This window comes from Polypterus senegalus, chromosome 3 (genome assembly GCF_016835505.1).
Source record: "Polypterus senegalus isolate Bchr_013 chromosome 3, ASM1683550v1, whole genome shotgun sequence".
Classification (NCBI taxonomy): Eukaryota; Metazoa; Chordata; class Cladistia; order Polypteriformes; family Polypteridae; genus Polypterus; species Polypterus senegalus.
In genome coordinates this window covers 270,143,959-270,164,099 of record NC_053156.1, presented here as the reverse complement: position 1 = coordinate 270,164,099, position 20,141 = coordinate 270,143,959, and the positions used below count along the sequence as shown (strand labels likewise).

General features: G+C 37.6%; 1 protein-coding gene across 4 annotated transcripts in view; it reads right to left on the bottom strand.

Annotated features, from left to right (window-relative positions):
- Nucleotides 1-20,141, bottom strand: part of foxp4 (forkhead box P4) — a 244,257-nt gene that overhangs the window by 29,084 nt on the left and 195,032 nt on the right. For all 4 annotated transcript variants that reach the window (XM_039749164.1, XM_039749167.1, XM_039749166.1 and 1 more), the window contains exons 9-11: nt 15,539-15,626; nt 8,620-8,703; nt 1,559-1,763 (exon numbers count right to left, since the gene is read on the bottom strand). In XM_039749164.1, the coding sequence (XP_039605098.1) occupies nt 1,559-1,763; nt 8,620-8,703; nt 15,539-15,626 (377 nt within the window). The remainder of the gene's footprint in view (nt 1-1,558; nt 1,764-8,619; nt 8,704-15,538; nt 15,627-20,141) is intronic.

Sequence of the window (20,141 nt, the reverse complement as noted above, 5' to 3'; positions counted from 1 at the left end):
GCTTACAGAATGAAGATTAGTGAACTGGTGCAAGTGCAACAATCTGGCCCTTAATGTGGTAAACATGAAAAACATAATTGTTGACTTCAGGAAGGCCCATGCTGTACACACCCTCCTGCACATCGAGGGCTCTGTTGTGGAAATTGTCAAGCACACTAAATTCCTCTGTGTGACAGCTAACATTACTTGGTCAATAAACCCCACCTCCACAGCCTAGAAGACACAGCAGCGTTTTTACTTTCTTTACCTCTAAAGAAGGCAAGCCTACATTCTGCCACTTTTACCACATTCTACAGGGGAACAATTGAGAGCGTTCTGACCAGTTGCATTACTTTCTGGTTTGGGAACTACAATATGTCTTTATGTAAAGTCCTACAATAGATAGAGTTCCTATCCCTCCCATGGTCTCTTTGTTCCACTTCCACCTGGAAGAAGGTACTGTAGCACCCAAACCCGTTCTGCCAGGTTGTATAAAATATTTCTATCCCTTGGTTGTCTGGTCTCAGTGCTGCCCCCTGCTCACAGATCTGTTAATCTGTTAATTAATAGGTGCTTTTATTATTATTTCCAATTATTACTATCTATTTACTTACTTATTATTTACAATTTATTTATCCATTTATAGTATAGTTCTTTATCTGTCTTGTACTTGTCCTAAGTTTGTGCACATTTTGCACTCAATCCTGGGAAACATTATTTTGTGCTACTGTATGCTACAATACGCTCCATGGTATGACAATAAAGCCACCTGACTTGTTCCTTTGAATTTACACTTTAATGCCTGGAAAAGCACTTTGCGATATTGCATTTTATCAAGAGTGGTTTAGCTAGGCTTACCGATTATTACAGTATTACATACATACACATATACTGCACATTTGCTGTACTTGATCCTGTGTGTATATTTACTCACAACATAAAAACATTAATTTTCATATTTGTTAATTGAAATATAACAAAATGTACATTAAAACATTGACATATAAAAGGTAGTTTAAAAATTACATCCATAAATACATAATAAGCCCACATTTAACCCTAATAAATTTACATATGCAAATATGTTCAAACTTATACCACAAGCACATATAAACATAAACTACATTTCAAAAATGTAAAAAAAAAAATGTCACTGTACCCTAAGATGGGCTGGTACACAGTCCAGAGTTGCTTCAGGCCTTGCACCTGAAGTTTCTGGAATAAGCTACAGATCCAGGTGACCATTAACTTTATTAAGTGAATTCAATTTTGGATGGATGGTAATATTTACTCAGAAATACATACAGTGTATATATTTTTGAGATAACACATAAAAATATTAAATTCCTACTTGTACAAATAAGTAACTCATGGCATACACACTCATCTTAATTTCATTGCACAAACTGGAAGAGTTCAACATGGACTCATCTGAGCACGTGTAGCTTTTTATTCCATTGGTCACTAAGCCTCAGATTTACTGATTTGCAAATGAGCTCTTACAGTGAGCCTGAAAATATGGAATCTTAGATATATTCACCCAACAGAAGCTTCTCTAGTAATAAAGCTATGCTCTTACCTGATGCGATTGGGGTGCAAAACTTGTCAGAGTTCCTCCTACGAATGGGGCCCCCAACGCTATGAAGACTGGAGGAACTGATAACAGAGGGTCCCTGGCGTAGTGGGGTAATTGGGGCTGTGGCAGAGGTGGGAGGGTGAGGTAAACCTTCTGGAAACGTGTCCCCCTCTCTTTTCAAAAGAGAGGCACTAGATGCCAAATTCAGCTGAAAGAAGACAAGGAACACATTTTTAGCATTTTTCATTTATTATGGAAAATAATGTGATATTATGATTTCACAAAAAAAAAATCACAGTTGAATGGTAGTTAGTTTTGATGTCTTATGGCTTCCAGGATTTGCCTACATCAGGTAGTTTTATATACCAATTACACATAATACATAAATCATAATACAGATTATTACACCAACGGGGGCAAAGCTTATCCTAGCAACACACAGGGACAAGGCAGGGACCCACTGTGGATGGAATACTGTTCACTGCAGGTAACACTCACATATACAGTACATCCATACAAATAAAGTCAGTTTGGAATGGTTACTTAACATATAGTGTACGTCATTGAGATAAGACAAGAGAAATGGATAAAGTCTGAGAAAAACTTTATACAGATACAGGACGAAATATGAAGCTCCACAAAACTATGCCATGGCAAAGGATTCAAACTCAAGAGGCCATCAACTGTACAAAGAAAATCCAGTTATGAAAAAGTCCTGACATCAGGGAACAGTGTCTTAGCAGGTTATGTCAGGACAACCTAAACTTTATTGTTAGAATGGAAGCAAAAATTAATTAACTTTTAACACATAACATTTAAACATATATATAAAATCATGTAAATATTAAACGGAAAGAGAGTACTGTTATGCAATTCCCACTGAGCACGGCTATCAATCAGAGAAGATAACTGGAAACCAGTTGATGATGATGTGAGGCTTCAATGGGTGCCTACACTTCAAGTTGCTTGTTTGTTATAATTAAATCTATCACGCATCAGCATGAAGGGAAAGGAGTGCAAATTAGAACGGGGATTGCTAACACGATAAATTAACTTGACTACTACTCCACTGTCTGCAATCTGTTCTTAGAAAAGAGGGAAGATGGAAAAAAAACACACACACCAGCACCCGGCCCATCTTGAGTAATTAGAGGGTGAAATTGTTTAACAGGTACTTAATTAATGTTGGAACTGTGCCAGTTTCGGCGCAACACAGACCATCCTAATTGAGGGCAATCTTTATTTTGTCGAAGCCTCCAGGGGTCTCTGTCAGTACTCCAAGTCCTCTTCACAGAAGCCAGAGGCAGTTTCTGATTTCCCATTAGGAACTAATGGCATCTTGGCCACGGGAGTCATCTCCAAAACAGGAGCAGGCCCATATTAACGGTGCAACAAAATGCAATTTATATCCCTCCCAAATTAAGATACTCCACTTACTAATTGACAATTAATTTTGGTGTCTTCATATTTTAGTAAAAGATTACTCATCAATCTCATCATGAAATATTCATTAGATCTCTTTTTTTGGCATTTTATAATTAGAATGAGAGACAGCAGTGAATGTCAGGCAGAGAAGCACTAAGGCCTACATCCTCAGCATTCTTTCACCTCCCTGAATTTTTGATACTGCAATAGTTTTCTTTAGTGTTGTAGTCATTAAAGACTGGTTTATGAATTTCTGATAAATACATCACACTGTGAAAATAAATAATAATAATAATAATAATAATGGGACGGCATGCTAGCTCACTGAGAAAAGACAGCTCCAGGAGCCTGGGTTAAGATCTTAGCCCCATAACTGTCTTTCTAAAAATATGCCTGTTAATTTCACAGGTAACTTTAAACTGGGGTGTTATCTGACTGTGTGTGGGTTTGAATGAACTAGTGTCTTCTCTGCCTTGCCTTGTTCCAAGGGCTGCATCAACAGGCAAGACAAATACTAATAATAATAGTGGCTGCAAAGTATAATTTTGACCAAAGATAAAAGATTTTACCCAACTAATACTTAAAAAAAACATAAAATTTGCAAAAAGTGACAAACCATTTGGTTTTAGCAATTACTATAATGGGCTGTTTTACTTGTTCAGGATTGCCTTGAATTTAGGGTAAATTTCACTTGATAAACCTCTGGCGTTATCAGAATTACTAGATACTATACAGTCACTTCAAGGCGGGAAGCAGCAGGCCCTGATGGCTACCCTGCAGAATTTTATAAGAAATTCTCAGCTCAGCTAGCTCCCCTCCTATTAGCAACATTTACAGAGGCCAGAGACAACCAAACTCTTCCTCAAACTTTTTGCCAAGCACTAATCACCGTTTTCCAAAACAAAATAAGGACTTATTACAATGTGCATCATACAGACCAATTTCACTTCTGAATAATGACGTTAAAATACTCTCTAAAATCATAGCTAGAAAGATGGAGAAAGTGCTCCCCTTGGTAATATCACAAGATCAAACTGGATTTATCGGGGCCGACACTTATCTTCAAATCTTCGACGCCTGTTTAATGTAATATACTCACCAACTAAATCAAACACCCCAGAAATATTATTATCATTGGATGCAGAAAAAGCATTTGACATGATTGAATGGAAATACCTTTTTACTACATTGGATAAATTTGGGTTTGGCCCGAACATTTGTGCATGGATCAAATTACTGTATACCAAAACAGAAGCTTCAGTTTGTATCAACAACATTTGTTCAGACTACTTTAATCTAGAACGTGGTACTAGACAAGGATGCCCCTTGTCACTGCTACTGTTTGCAATCGCCATTGAACCACTGGCAATACATTGTCGAAATACTGATCAGATAAAGGGGATTATCAGAGAAGAACTGGAACAGAAAATGTCATTATATGCAGATGATATGGTACTGTATATATCAGACCCACAAAATTCTGTGCCTGCAGTCTTAACAGCACTCACAGAATTTCAAAAGATCTCTGGTCTCAGAATTAATCTGAATAAAAGTGTACTTTTTCCAGTGAATTCTCAAGCATATAATATTAGATTAGACACTTTACCTTTTATCATTGCAGAACAGTTTGAAAAACTAGGGGTAAACATCACAAGTAAACATAAAGCTCTTTATCCACAAAATTTTGCCGTCTGCAAGGAAAAAATTAAGCAAGACTTGCATAGATGGTCAACCCTTCATCTCACTCTAGCTGGAAGAATCAACACTGTCAAGATGAATATTCTTCCTAAGCTCCTTTTTTATTTCAAAACATTCCAATATACATCAATAAATCATTTTTTAAGTAATTAGATTCAACAATAACCTAATTTATTTGGAACTCAAAACATCCATGCATCCAAAGAGCGACCCTACAAAGACAAAAGGCAGAAGGTGGCATGGCTCTACCTAACTTCCAGTTTTATTACTTGGCAGCAAACATACAAGCTATAAAAACCTGGACACAAATAGAACATACACAGGCTTGGTCCGCAATAGAATTAAAATCCTGCAGTACTTCTTTATATTCCCTGCTCTGTGCCCCAATAAACGCAAGGTATCGGCAATATACTGATAACCCAATTGTGCTTCACTAACTAAGAATATGGAACCAATGTAGAAAGCATTTAAAGACGGAGAGGCTTCATCTGGACCAAGATTTTTAATTACCTTTCAGACAGCCTTGGTCTCACAATCCCTCCTAACCCACTAACAGCTGTGTTTTTCGGGTTCTCCCACATGGGTTTAAAGTGGAGAAAGACAAACAAACTGTGATTGCATTCACTACACTTTTGGCACGCAGACTTATTCTGATAAACTGGAAGAACCCAAACTCTCCTCTTTTAAGTCAGTGGGAAACCGATGTGTTATACTATTTGAAATTGGAAAAAAATCAAATACTCAGTTAGAGGATCTATACAGACTTTTGGCAAAATATGGCAGGATCTAATCAGTAATATTTTAAAATAGGCGCTTAAAGCACAGAGGAAGCAACTATTTCCATATTTCTTTGTCTTCTGCATTCATCTCTATTGGCTTATCAAACTTATTATTTTAGGTATGTTTACAAGCCTTACATTTTACACCGTTTGCCTTGCTCTCTCTCTCACGAGTGGGGGTCGATTTGTTCTGAACTCAATTTTACTTTTTGTAAAAATTGATTGATTTGTATAGAATGAGTGCAATAAAATTAATTAAAAAAAATATTTCAATCTGGGAAAGGTATGGTAAACCTGTTATGAATACTAGCCTGGTCACTACCTCAGCAGAACCTCCATATTCTTCTAGTATTTGCTAATGTTTTTGACCTGGTACATCCCAAAGATGTAAATGGTGGGTTGACTGGTGACTCTAAACTGTCCATATGAGAGTAAGTATAGGTCTATTTCAGCCCTTACACGACATTGGATGGATGTGCATTAGATTCTCACAGCGCTGATTCTGATTAATCAAGTTCACAAAACTCATGCACTGATAAGATGTTTTGACTAAATTTGACCCACTGCCACATAAACCAGGAACCAAGATGATTCTTATATGGGACCTTAATGAAAAATGTTAATGGTACTATAGTAACAATAACAGATTACACACCAGTGCCACCTTAAAGACAAGATGCTTGATTCTATTTAAACACTGTAACTATCCATGGAATACCATATATTTTATGAAACCATTTTTTCTCTGAAGTATTGTGAAGAGCTACAACATACAGGAGCCTGGGAAAATATCAATTACTGGGTCAATCAATTTAGAATTAGGATTCTCAGGTGGTCATTAGCCACAGAAAATAAAGGTTTAGAAAATGGGTGAACTAAATTCTAAATTAATAAATATAGTGTGAAGTGAATTTTGTAACAGACTAAATTCAAATAACTGGGGCAAACAACCCAATAAATTATGATTAAAGTCAAAATAATTATTTATTTTATTTAAAATAATTTGCATATAAACAGTAGACTTTAAAAATCATGCTATCAGAAATAAACAGACAACTTCTAATTTCTATAAACTTATCTGGGTTTATTTGACAAGAAAAGAATACAGAAGCCAAGTATTTGACTCTAGCTCTGGTAACAGAGACCCCAGTGGGATGTCAACTTTTATAGCATCTCACATAAATGTCATCTGCTTACTTTCCCAAACCATGATATTGATTGCAAACAGTAGCTTTTATGGTTCTTTATTATCTATACTTAAACCCCAGACAATACATACCACCTCAACTTACAATAACTCTGAAAATGTTATATAGGTGTGGTGGGCTTGTGCCCTGCCTGGGGTTAGTTTCCTGCCATGCGCCCTGTGTTGGCTGGGATTGGCTTCAGCAGACCCCCGTGACCCTGTGTTAGGATATAATGGGTTGGATAATGGATGGATGGATGTTATATAGAGATATGATGGAAGACTGCAAGTGTAGTGTAACATGCTACTTTCAATATGTGTGACTTTCTGTAGTTTTCATATGTGACCAACAACTGTTTGTTAAAGAGACTTTTAATGAGGTATGAGAAGGGTTGAAATCTCCTTCTGGAAGTATGAATTATTTTACAGTAATATTATAACCACTTCTATGACAGAACCAGAATTGTATGACTGTCCTAATGGTCAACTTCAAAACCATGTCAGATAACCAGAAAGGAAGAATGAACTTGGCCAAAACTGAAAAACATAACTTATCAAACAACAACAAATACATGGTTTATTGAAATTACTTACAACTGTAGTTTCTCAAATGCACAACCTTGGCTAAGTTGATCATAACCTGGTTTTATGGGTCCCATTGATGTTGTTCTTTCATTCTTACTGCCTGCCTGGTTTGTGTGGTTAGTTTCCTATTTACCTACTTTTTTATCCCTTTAACCATATATCAGGCTGGTTTTCATTTTTTGGTCCTAGGTTGTGTTTGGGATATTCATGAGATTGGGTGGTATAGGGGGAGGTCTGGGGGTAGGATGCTGTTGAGTTACACTGTTCCCTTCTTAATTGGCTGTCATCATGATTCTTATGTACACATTTGGTTTTAATAAAAAAAAATAATCACAACAAAAAATACACAACCTTTAACCCTTTTGTGTATGCACAATGGGGGAGGAAGCTAACTTGAGAAGACATTACATAACGAATGTAAAACAGTTTTTGTTGGCATCCTTTAAGGTGTACAATGTCACCAAATTAACCGTTGTACTACAGTTGGCTACATTATTGGATTGCTCATGTTAGTAAGGCATAGACTGTAGACTGTAGAAAAGATAACCCAAAAGGAATTAAAAACAATAACAGAACAGTCTCCTTGACCAGTGGCCATCAGTATAAACTGCTCCATATGAAAGGTATTTATGTGGAATTATGTATGTTTTCTAAATAGAGGAGTTGTTCAAATCTTCATCATGGCAGAAATTCACCTTAAGTAATTTAAATGGTACATTTTATGGAAATAAATCTTGTACATTGGCAACTGTATTCAGCCTTTCATTTGCAATATCTTCATCATGGACTCTCTGGATCATTAAAACCAATTAACACAGAGATGTAATGTGAAATAAGTAGGTCTTGATAGTGCATGGGTTAAATTAAACTTGAAGTAAAAAACTAAACTAAAGCTTAAGTGTTTAGAAACGTCTATGATGTTTTTTTTACTGAAAGTTATGATGAAATCGAATATCTAATTTCTTCATTTATATTTTGAATTTTTTACACAGTTGGAACTTTAAAGTGGATTAATTCAGTGAATATTTAATTTTCTTAATTTGAGTCTCTATTTCTTGTATTGAGTAGCAAATAAAGAAAAAATCTTAAAAGTAAACTCCCAATTCCCAATCATTTTTATATAGCGTCATTTAAGTTGTGTCAGATTTGATAAAGGCAGACTTGCGCAGTAAAGCAATAAACATATAATAAAACACACACATAATAATTAGCAATACTAATATAGATGTCGTGTAAATTTATACTGTGCATGGCTTCTAACCCTCTGTAGATACTTTGCCTCTCCACTAAGCTCCATCTTCACTAGTTCTTTGTAAGTGTATGAATGAGAAGAGTCTCCCTTGCCCATCTCCTGTGCACTACCTTCCATCCTATCCACATTCACTACTTACAGGCTGGTTGAAAGGCTTTGGCTCTGATGGTCTCATGTGCAGATGTGTCATCATCGCCTGGAGACGCTCGCTTTCTTTGGCCAACTGTGGAGAGAGAAAATTCAGGGTTTTTCAGATGTCAGTTCAGTTCACACTAAATAACTAACTTTGTGATTTAAATGTATTTCTCTGTGTAACTATTATATTGTTCTGCAAAAAAAAGTTACATATTAGTATGGATAACTGGAGTAGAAAAAAATATACAAAAAATAACAGGTGCTAATATAAATGTGGTTTTCATAAGGTATGTTATACAAAAAGAAAAGAAATACAAAATCAGGCAGGTCAATAAATGAGAAAAAAGTAACATTTCAAGCCAGATACTAAACTGATATGAAAACAATTAATGACTTTTGATGTATATGTTTGTTTCATAAACAAGATATGGCTTTCTGACTGTATGAAAAACATCTTTGGTCTATGCGTCTTTAAAAAAAAAGAAAAAAACTTTCACAAGCATTACTGCCACCTAGAGGAATAAGGTAAATACTGCAGCAGATATCTCCAAGATTAATTTACAAGAGCACTTTTTCTAATGATAAAAGTGTCTTATTAAAAACATCATATACAACTGTATTATATGAACAGCAAGTTCAAGAACAATTTTTATTTACATTAGTATTATTCTTGTACATGACTGTGGATGTAAAAGAGGCCAAACCCCTTCTTGTTTCACCTAGAATCATGGTTTCTGCTTCCATATGTTTTTTATGGGACTAGTAAACTTCCTCAAGACTGTGTAACCCTGAGACACATCTTTACTTAGCATTTTTCAGGGAAGTTAGTAGGACACATGAGGAGAACACAAAAAGATGATAACACAAGTCTTGTGTGTTTTAAAAAAACATCAGCACAAGGCCAGAATGTTCCAGTGCAAGTCAAGTCAAGTCAAGTTGGGGAGCATGCACTGGTACAGTGCATTGCCGCACCCACTATACGACGAAACAACTCGGGATCCTGGTTTGCAACCCCACAGGCTGACACGCGGTCCAGTTCCACCCTCCGGAAATGACCCTCTATTTGCCGTAGCCAGGTGTTACGTGGGCGACCCCTTGGCCTGGTCCTGCCACTCGGGTCCCCAACAATGAGGATCTTACAAGCTGGATCACCCTCAGGGAAACGCACCACGTGGCTGTAGTGCCATAACTGACGCTCCCACACAATGCAGGTCATGTGCCTCATTCGGGACTCTGTAAGCAACCGCTCATTTGACACAAAGTCAAACCAACGGTACCAAGGATTTTCCAGAGAGACAGTATTCATCTCAGGTCACTGGATAGCATCCATGTCTTGCAACCATATAGCAAGACAGGAGGCACCAGGACTCTAAAGACTTGGACCTTTGTCCTTTTGCATAGATATCGGGAGCGCCACACACCCCTTTCCAGAGACCTGAAGACCCCCCATGCTCTCCCAATCCATCTACTAACTTCATAGGAAGAGTCACAAAAGACATGATTGTCACTGCCAAGGTAAACAAACCTCTTGACAAGGTTGACACTCTCTCCGCAAACAGACACACTGCTGATGGCTGTGCCTAAGAGGTCATTAAAGGCCGCTGTCGGAGGAGCTGCGTAAAAACTTCCAGTGCAAGCGTGGTCATTTATTGTCAGTGACATCACATATTTCTCTTCATGGCACTCGCTGAAGCAGAAATGACACCAAGAGACATCATTTTCAGGTTTCCAGCCACATTTCTCTCTTGTATAATTTGAAAGGAGTCAGCGTAACACGATTTTCTAGTTCAAGCTTGGCCACTTACATTCACTGCCATTGCAAAGCATATTGTTTCCTGTTGTTCCTCAGAGTTGGCTTGAGGCATGGAGTTCCCAGTCCAAACTCCATCTCTAACATCTAGATAATCTCTGCTCCTTATGCTGTGCTTAACCAGAGGAGCCTATAGAGACTACCAAAAAATCACCTTGCTTCCTTTTCTGTGAGTCTCATTTTAGCAGCTTGTAGATTTTCCTCCGTAAAACATGTCATTTCTGATAAGGCCCTCTGGTAACATGTTTATTATAATGTAAAATCAGAAGGTCGGTCAGAGAATAAATAAGTAAATATAAACACTTTATTATCCAGACATGGACGCCCTAAGGCAGTAGTCAAAGCAAACACAATAAAGGCCAAAGCATTTAGCCTGTGTGCTTCGAGAAAAGGGTCACAATTCAGGTGAATCGAAGCATGCCTACAGCCGCTCTAATGGAGTGACATGGGAGAGTTTGAAATGCTCAGTGCCATGATGCCTCTTGACACACGCTGTCTCCTCTGTCATGTTGCGTTTCTGTTGTTGTTTTGAATATTTTATTATGCATTGTTTACTAAAAATAGCTAACTAATGGGATATCGGCTGGGACAAGTTGAAGAATTTGGTAATCTAGTGGTCATCTGAGAAATAGTCAAATGGACTTGTAATGTTTTGGAGCTCATGACAAAGCTCAGTCGGCTCCAGAAAAGCTTTGGGGTACCAACTGTGGTCATCTGCATTACAAGGTAACTTAGAACATTTTCAAAACCATGTATCCCAAGCAGCACCACCTAAAATCAGACAAGATGGCATCATTAAAAAAACCATTGGCAGCTCCAGAGAAGGCATCTGGGAAATGAGAAAATGAGACAGGTGAGCAAGGGACATGCAATCAGGCCAGAGTGGGAGAAAGAGGGGTTAATATGGCTCTGGTTTGAGAGGGATCCTGCGCACACACAGAGCTTGTCACAGGTCTCATTAGAGCTGACAGGGCTTGCACTGCCATACCCGCACTTTCTATGCCGGCACAGCGGGGGCTCAGCACTGAAAACTTTATAATTGGTGGCTGCGATGGCAGATTTTATTTCATTTTTTTTATTACAAGCTCCAGTAATTTCTATAAGCTTCCAACTTTACTGTGAAAAATTGTTCGGGAACAATCAAGCAGCCGCTCACTCTGATGATAGCTCTCCATGCCACCCGACCTCAGCTGCCTATGTCTTTGCAGGTCTGTTACACAGAAACAATGAACATCGCCCTATCTCAATACACTATTGACACATCCCTCCATCCATTTTTATAACCCACTGCAGGGAGCCACATCACCACATTGCCATGTAACACTAACCCCATTTAATTTTCAAAATACTACTTTTGGACCCTTAGCTGTCAAGCACAGTTTCTCCTGAAAACTACATACATTCTTCTTGAAAACCAGCCTTTAGAGTTATTCCTGATGGCAGCATGAATCTTCCATCTTGACAAAAGTCAAACCTTCTTCCATCAATGCAGAACTCTGCCACTCTGTCTTATCATGTTATTGGGTTCATCTCATGTACATCTTCATTGCCCTTTAACAGCCAATTTACCTTTCAGTGGTCTTGCATAAAGTATCGACCAATGGAAACAAGGTCAAATATGGCTGAAAAAGTGCAAAACTAAATTACCCTTCATCTAGCTCACCTGATGAAACTTGCAGGTTATTTAGTATTGAAGGCACATCTTATAAACCACAGGAAAAGTTTAGGTCAGGTTCAAAAATTCCTACATAACCTATATCCAAAGCTTGGCAAATTGGGCCTGAAAGTTTCTAGAGTGCTATATTCAACTACTCTGAAAAACTGACACCATATTTCATTCATGTGACATTCTATGTGTGATGTAATCATTTCTAGAATTCTTTGATAAATAGCATTCCACTTAACTAGCTTCTATCTTGGTCCAGTGCTCTTTTGAAGACATCTAATATAAGGCAACTGCTGTCATCCACCTCACCCAAGTGCTTTCATAATTTTAAACTTATCCATTACGTCTCCTCCTAGCCTCCATGTGCTTTGGCTTTAGTTCCTTAACTTGTTCTTTATAGCGTGTCCCCTTACAGACCTGGAATCAGCTTTATACGTCTCCTTAAAAAGTAGAGACCACAGACCTATCATCTGACAATCAGGCGACTTTCACTATATCTCAAAGCCCTGGGATGCAGCTCTTGAGAAATGCTTATTCATCTTTTTGGTACTGTCTACCTGTGTCTCCCCTCAGTGCTCTTTCAAAATTAACATTAATCCTACACCTAAACATGTTGACACTTTTACTTTTTAAATTTGCTTTAAGAATGTTAGATTACACTGTGCTAAGTGCTTCAACTGCACAACACCAGGGACCAAAGGCCCAGTTATGGCACAGTCTCTGTGTGGAGTTTCCAAATAGTGGGGATGTCAGATTAACTGACAAGTAAAAATTGTCCCAGTGTCTCCAAAATGGACTGACCTTCCACCTTGCACCTCATCCCACAAAATCCAAGCCTTATTGTAACTCCTCATAAAGTAATAACAGAATAAGAAGGTTCAGAACCTGGAAATATATCAATACATTTTTTACCACTACAGTATAATCCCTCTTAACCGGGACTGGACCCATGGCCGGTTGCTGTTTTGGCCGGTTAATGACGCATACCTATTTTCATGTAGAAAGATATTTCTAAGGTATGTACTGTACCTCTTCGACGTTCCTGAAGAAACCATATCCACAAGGCTTCATCCACGATTTCGCACACAGGTTTTTTTTCTTGTATAACGATTGGACAGTGTGTTGTAGTGGGTCCACAGCTCAAGTTAAAAAGGCCATGTTTTAAATAAATAATCTCTGCACTCGCGGCTTAGCAAGGGGGCGTGGTATGTGTGGCCGATCGTTTCCTGGGGAATTCATGATGCTGAAGAAAGCAGTCGCTCTAGCTGAGCGATCACGGAGCTGGAGTGACCAGTATTGAAGGTTGACTGGCTGTCGAAGAGGCTTTGGGCTGGTTTAGCCCCAGTGTGAGCGCCCTGGCCGCTGGGGAAAGAACTCAAGTCTCGGTGAGGATGGAGTCCGACGTAGCCAGAGATTGAAGGGCTACCGGAACAGTGTGGAAGGCAGCTTCACCTGCAGGTAGGGCGACTTCCCCTGTTGCGAAGTCCGATGGGAGAAGCAGGGGAGACACCAGGTAGAAAGAAAAAGGCACCGTGCTTTGGATTTTAAGAGGCCGCTTCCAGCCATTGGTTTAACCTCGTTTGCGTTGTTTTTAATGGACTTGTTTTTTTACTAATGGATTTTAACCTACACTAATTCACTCGTTTTAATGGATTATTTATTTAAAGAAGTCTTTTGATACACCGCACTTTATTTAATTTGAACACTGTTTTGTTGTTTGCTGGTTTTAAAATACCTCTCACCTTCCAGGAAAGAAGGAAGTGCATAAATATAATACTGTATAAAGAAGAACTCAGGATTAAAAAAAATAATAATAATTTTATTTTAACAGGACAGTTAATCCTCCAGCCGGTTAATGCAAGGCCAGTTAAGAGGGATTGTACTGTATTTGCTTTTCCCACTAACAATGTTGTGCTTGTGTCATTTTAAAGACGTATTGAAATCCACTCCTATTACATAAACTATAATGATAGTTTATGGATCCTGCTATGAAAGAGTCTAAGATTACTGAATACTGAGGGCAGTGGTAGCTGGGGAGACAAGTTAAAGTCATAGGGATGGCATGGAGAGACATTGAGTATCCAGGTTCTGTTTGAGGTTAAATCACAAAACAAGTGCCTTTCATGTACTGGCAATTCAAGACACAAGACTACAACTACAAACCAGACGTACACGTTTCTTCATGACATTGGTTAAATTGCACCCAAAATGGTCACTTATATTATTCAAATCCTACACTAAGGCATGACATGTTGTTCTTAGCTCTTCTATAAATCCCTTGCTTTCAGGGTTCAGGTGCAAATTATGCTACAGCATATGCATGTGGGGCTTTGATGGAATGACCTAAATAAAATAAATAAATAAATAAATAATGGTGTTATGGTAGAGAAGCCAATAAGAATCCTTCCGAGGAACATTTGAGGACCACCTTCATAGCTCTGCTTAACTGCAAACTATTGCCAACCTTAACAAAAAAGTGTGGCATTTGCAAGAGAGAAGTGAGAGAATACAAACAAACTGATAGGCACCCTTGGCAAGCAGTTGGCAGCATGGCGCACACTCAGCTAAGGACATGGCAGAGGCTTCCAGGATTGAGGTCATTAAAAACAAAAGTGCTGGGATGAGACCAGGAGAGCCTTAGGCTGCAGCACATGATGTTGGCTGTAAGTCAATTCATTAGTTTCTCATAAAGAGTTACGTCAAAGCACATCACAGTACAAGACAAGCATACAGCTTGAAAAACTGACAACTCAGTGTTTCCCCAACATGTTCTGTCCAGAAATAAAATGCTAACTCAACCTTCTTAGGGGATTAATGCCAACAACAACTCAGAATGAAATGCTGCTGGGCAAAAAGGACACAGTAGAACTTTAAGCCCGTGGGAGGAGTCATCACTTTTTTTCTTACAATGTAAGTTAATTCTGGAAGGTAACATGGTATTCCTTTGACTAGCACTGATTCCAGAATCCCATTAATTCGTTTACCTCTCACATCCCAAAATCAGGTGATTCTCAACTCTAAATTGGCCCAGTGTGAGTGAGTAAACTGTGATTAACTGGTGCCCTATCCAGACATCATTTCCACCTTGCGGCTAATACTACCAAGCATTAGATGCAAGACAGGAGAGGCAACTACTTCCCTTAAACTAGAAAAGTGGGCTAGTAAATTGATGGATGGAAGATATTTCTGAAGCCCCTAACGAGTCCCTTGCTCGCAACTGTTAAAAAATAAGACATCCTCGTAATGTGCCCTGTAATGAACTGGTCCTTTATCCAGGTTTGATTTCTGACTGCATCAAATTCTGCTGTGACAGGCTCTGGAATCCAATGATCTGGCTAAGTGGGAAGCAAGTTCATAAAGTAGAGGAATGGATGACAATAGGAGAGTTAGGGTAGGGCATACATGCAAATGTCACTGCTCCAAAGAGGCCTCCTGTATGATACCAACCTGAATCTCTAGCTGCTGAACAACTTGCATCTGCACTCTACATTGAGCTGTGCTCCTGTCATCAAGCGCATGTTCACTGTTGAGATGCCTACAAGAGAAAGGAACAGGGAACAAATTTAAAATGGTAGCATCTATAGTCCTTAAAGATGACATTAGATAGAAGCATGGCTACTCTTAATTGCCATTATTAATGGTATTTTGTTGTGAGCAACTTTTACGAAACATTATTCAACCCACTGTACTGCACATCTGCTACACACCACCTAATTGGACCCTCAAAAAATGCCTTCTTCAATGAAAAGATTAAAATATATTTCCCAAAACGTAGTACAACATTTTTGACAATGATACAACTTTAACCATGTATGTGTGTGTGTGTATATATATATATATATATATATATATATATACTGTATATATGCTATATATATTTATATACTAAGTATATATATATATTACTACATATTTAAATTTTGAAAACTCCCAAAGTGAAAAATAAAAAAGGCCGCCTAACGTGTGAAAAATGACGACAGCTCTGTTTTGTTCTGTCTGAAAGAATAATTTTTATAAGGCTTGTAAAGTTTATTTTCTCCACAAGTAACATTTGGCCATGAAAGAATTGTTTAAAAGTGGCTTATAAACAGCCTTGTAAAACAAGTTATATACCAAAGTCACCAAATAATTATGTCAGTTTTTGCCATGTGAACACACAGGCAAATTTCTAAATTTTTCTTCTTTTTCCTTTTTCTCTTTTCCAAAGAGCGACTGGGGAAGTAATACACCAATGAGTTACAGAGCCAAGGAAATTAGGAAGCCGGATCATTCCTCTGAATCGATTGGCTGTGTAACCTTTATCAACTCACTAATTCTAATAATGACCAAACTACTGTGAACCAATCTACAAACATAATATATAAAATATATACCAGGGATAAGACCCATGAAAATTTTCCAGCCCCAAACAGACTTCCCTACAGCTGCCCAGTGAATAGCACCACTATAGGCCAATACAAAAATGCCATATAATATCAACATTTCTAAGTTTATCCAAACTATAATTTTGTTGATCTATAAATGTTTCCATCCCATAAATGTATGATATTCATGTTAAATTATCACATAAAGTTTAAGCATGCATACAACTCAAGAATTAATACCACATAAAACTAAACCTGAAACATCTGAGGTAAAGAATTAGCACAATAATCAGAAATCGATATCCTCAGTCTATGTGTGAACAAAGCTGTGAAATTACTGGGTCAAACATGCAGCCTTAGGTACAAAGTGCCATTACAAATGACTGCAACACATTTGTGAAAGACTTAGTTCAGTAAAAAGCTTGAAAGTTTTCATAAATAAATGAGCTTAAAAAAATTGCCAAAAAAAATGAAAGAAACTGACATATTTAAAAACTATATCTTCATCCAAAGGGAGCAAGAAATTATTTTCTTGATTACAATCAAATTTAAAAGTCCTGAAACCATATCAAATGGTGACATAAAAGGCTCAAGTTCTCCACTATATGGACATCAAGTTTGATGGAAGTTTTATACAATTCCTAGTATCTCCTTTTCCTCCTAAATTCTGGTTAAAATCACTGCTACATTGTGTGACTGTCATTGCAAAATTATACCTATAGCAGTATAAAACTTGTAGTTGTGTTCACAACAGAAAAGTGTATTTTTTTTTTTACCTTTTTGCTCTGGGGCTTATAATATTGTTATCTATACCTGCAACTTTTTCTTCAGTTTGGCTTTTCTCTAACAAAACTAGTATAACTCCACATGTTTACTGGAGTAGATTAATCAAATTTGCTTCCTTGTAATTTATAGCTGAAGATACTTTGTGTTTTACATTGCTACTTTAATTTGATTCATACCTTCAGTATGTTTGCTCTGTAAAGTGCCTGGTAATGGTAGGCTTCAAAAAGAGTGTGATATAAAAATAAAGACTGACTAAAGCAAACTGAAAAATAAAGTAAGAATTTTAAGCAATTTGACGAAGTTTAAATAACTAAACTCCCTGCTCAGTTTGCTTTGCCTAAAGAGACTGAAACTAAAAGCACATTATTTGAATAAATGAATGTAATGCCAGTGGAAAGAAAAATGGGATACTCTGAAGGCCTGTTACCCATATACAACTTTGGTCATCTCCTCCTACTATGATCTTTGGAGTATGCCACTTGAGTATCTGTCTACAGACAGAACTGGCTGAGACTAGAGGGGCCAAACAGTCTCCACTTTTCTATATCATTAAGTTTAGAAAAAGCTACTAGGCAAATGATGGGATCTACGGTGGCACTGACATCCAATGTCATTTCCGACTGTTAAAAGCTATCGTTTTCATCTATCAGCGTCACTGCTCTTGCCCGCCAATTGCTCGAATGTTTGGCTGTCACTATGTGGTTTTCCTGGGAAAAAGCAAAACTCTCTCCCAGCCAAAACCCATCTGTGGTCTGACTGACTTCACAAGCATGATCTCATACCCTAAAGGTCTCATATGCTGGAAACTAGAATGGTGCGTTGGCAGGAGGCACTTTGAACTTGAGCTTACACTTTATCACTTCTTTAATAAAAAGTACTAACTCACTTTTTATAATTGTCTTTACAAAAAGGTGTAAGAAATTAGAAACAAAAGCATTCAACCTTGACAGAAAAACATAGAAACAATGAAGTTTTGCTTTATTTTTGTTAAGTAAACAGCCTCTCTGGGAAATTATTAAAGACCCACTTATCTTATTTTAACAACTGACATTCCAGCAAGTTTACTGAACACGTCTCGTTGCAACAAGCTTATTATCATATTTTCTGAAAAATAAAGTTGTGTGTTTACCACGCAATTCCATCTTAAAGTCCTTGCACACAATACCTAAGGAAATGTATTTGATTGAGTAAAAATTACATTTGTATAGATAAAAATATAATTTTTTATTTCTAAAATTATTAATTCCATAGAGTAAAATATACAGTATATCTCAGCTACTGTGTTAGGAATGGTTTAGGCCTATTGTAGAACTTAGTCATAAATTCCTGTTTTCATATTCATCTACTACACCAATGGTGAGGTGCTTGCTGACCGTGTGATATACAGTCTGACTTGAGACTGACTTTATCATGCAGATATGAAAGACTGAAAATGCAGTCACATGTACCAATATTTTGCAAAAGTCTCTTGTTATGCTGCACCTTTACAATGACTGCCACCCCCACCACAGCACTTCAGTTCTGTCCATGAATTAACTGGCAGTCACTGGAAAACATTCTGACTATTTGCTAGTGTATAAAACAGGCTCATAACTTTCACTCTGCTGTAGTGCTATTTACATTCTTTGTTCAATTGTGTTTATTTAATATTTATATTCTTGTATCTCTTGATGTTCGCTAAATTCTTTAACTATTCAATGACTAATACTTTTCCTTGTGTTTAACTGATTGGGAGTTTGGTCTTGATACTTCTACTTTTTATTATGGTTTGTGATGTCCCCGCATTTTTGAATCCCTGCATGGATTAAACCTTGGGCATTTGTAGCTCCTGACCAAGCAGAAATTGGTAGTGAATGGGAGACACAGACAAAATCTGAGGTGTAAAAAGAACAACTGTCCTTCAATGTATTTTAAGTGGCAGTAAAACAATTATCAAAAATCAGTGCCATGCACAGGCAGCAATGACACATAAAAAGGAAAAGCAAAAGTGAAAGAATAACTACTGTATATACAATATTTAGAACTGCATCTTGCAGGAGCTATGCAGTGAAAAGAAAGGAAAAAAGAAAACATTTCTTTCACCTTTGTACAAAATATTGTAGAATATCTAGGAAGTTATTCCACAAACAGAAAACAAAAAAGAATAGTTTGGAGGTACAGTATATTCCAAAGCACAGCTTCATCTTTGGTACTCAAATGCTCTTCGGGTGAATGGCCAAAAAATGACCCCTGACGTCTGCTTGGGTGTTTTATGCAGCCTCAGGTTTTTCTCGACCAATCCCCATGGACACTCTTTCATCCATTTCAATCACACATTGCTATGTTGAATATACGCCACGTCTCATTCCTGCAGTAAATTGTAGTAACTGTTCCTTCACACTCGCACATGCATGCATACCAGAGTTTATAAAAGGTTCCTTTCTCCACTGCCTAGTGGTTCTCTATGCATGCATACCGGAGTTCATAAAAGGTTTGTCTCTCCACTGCCTAGTGGTTCTCTAAACTGTAATGTAGGCCCTTTCTGAAGATGTCAGCAACCGTTTACACTTCCCTGTTCCATAGAGGTGGACTACCTCCAAGATAATGCCTAAAGGCATGCATATATTCCAGGCATACCTCTGCTTAAGCACGTCCTTATGTCTTTGACTTCTGGCCCTCTCCCTCATTGATATGAATCCATCCCCTTATAACATCGTCACCTATCAGCACCTCATATTCATGAACAGCCATGTTCTCAAAGTAGAGGGTAACCATTTCTGTCTAACCGATATTAGCCATTAGGTTTTATACGTAATCTAGAAAATTGACAGTAGATTGTATTTTTGTTCTGAGCTCTTCACTTGTGATGATAAATTCTGTAAACCTATTCTATTATGCCTGTGCTCAAACAGTACCCCAGA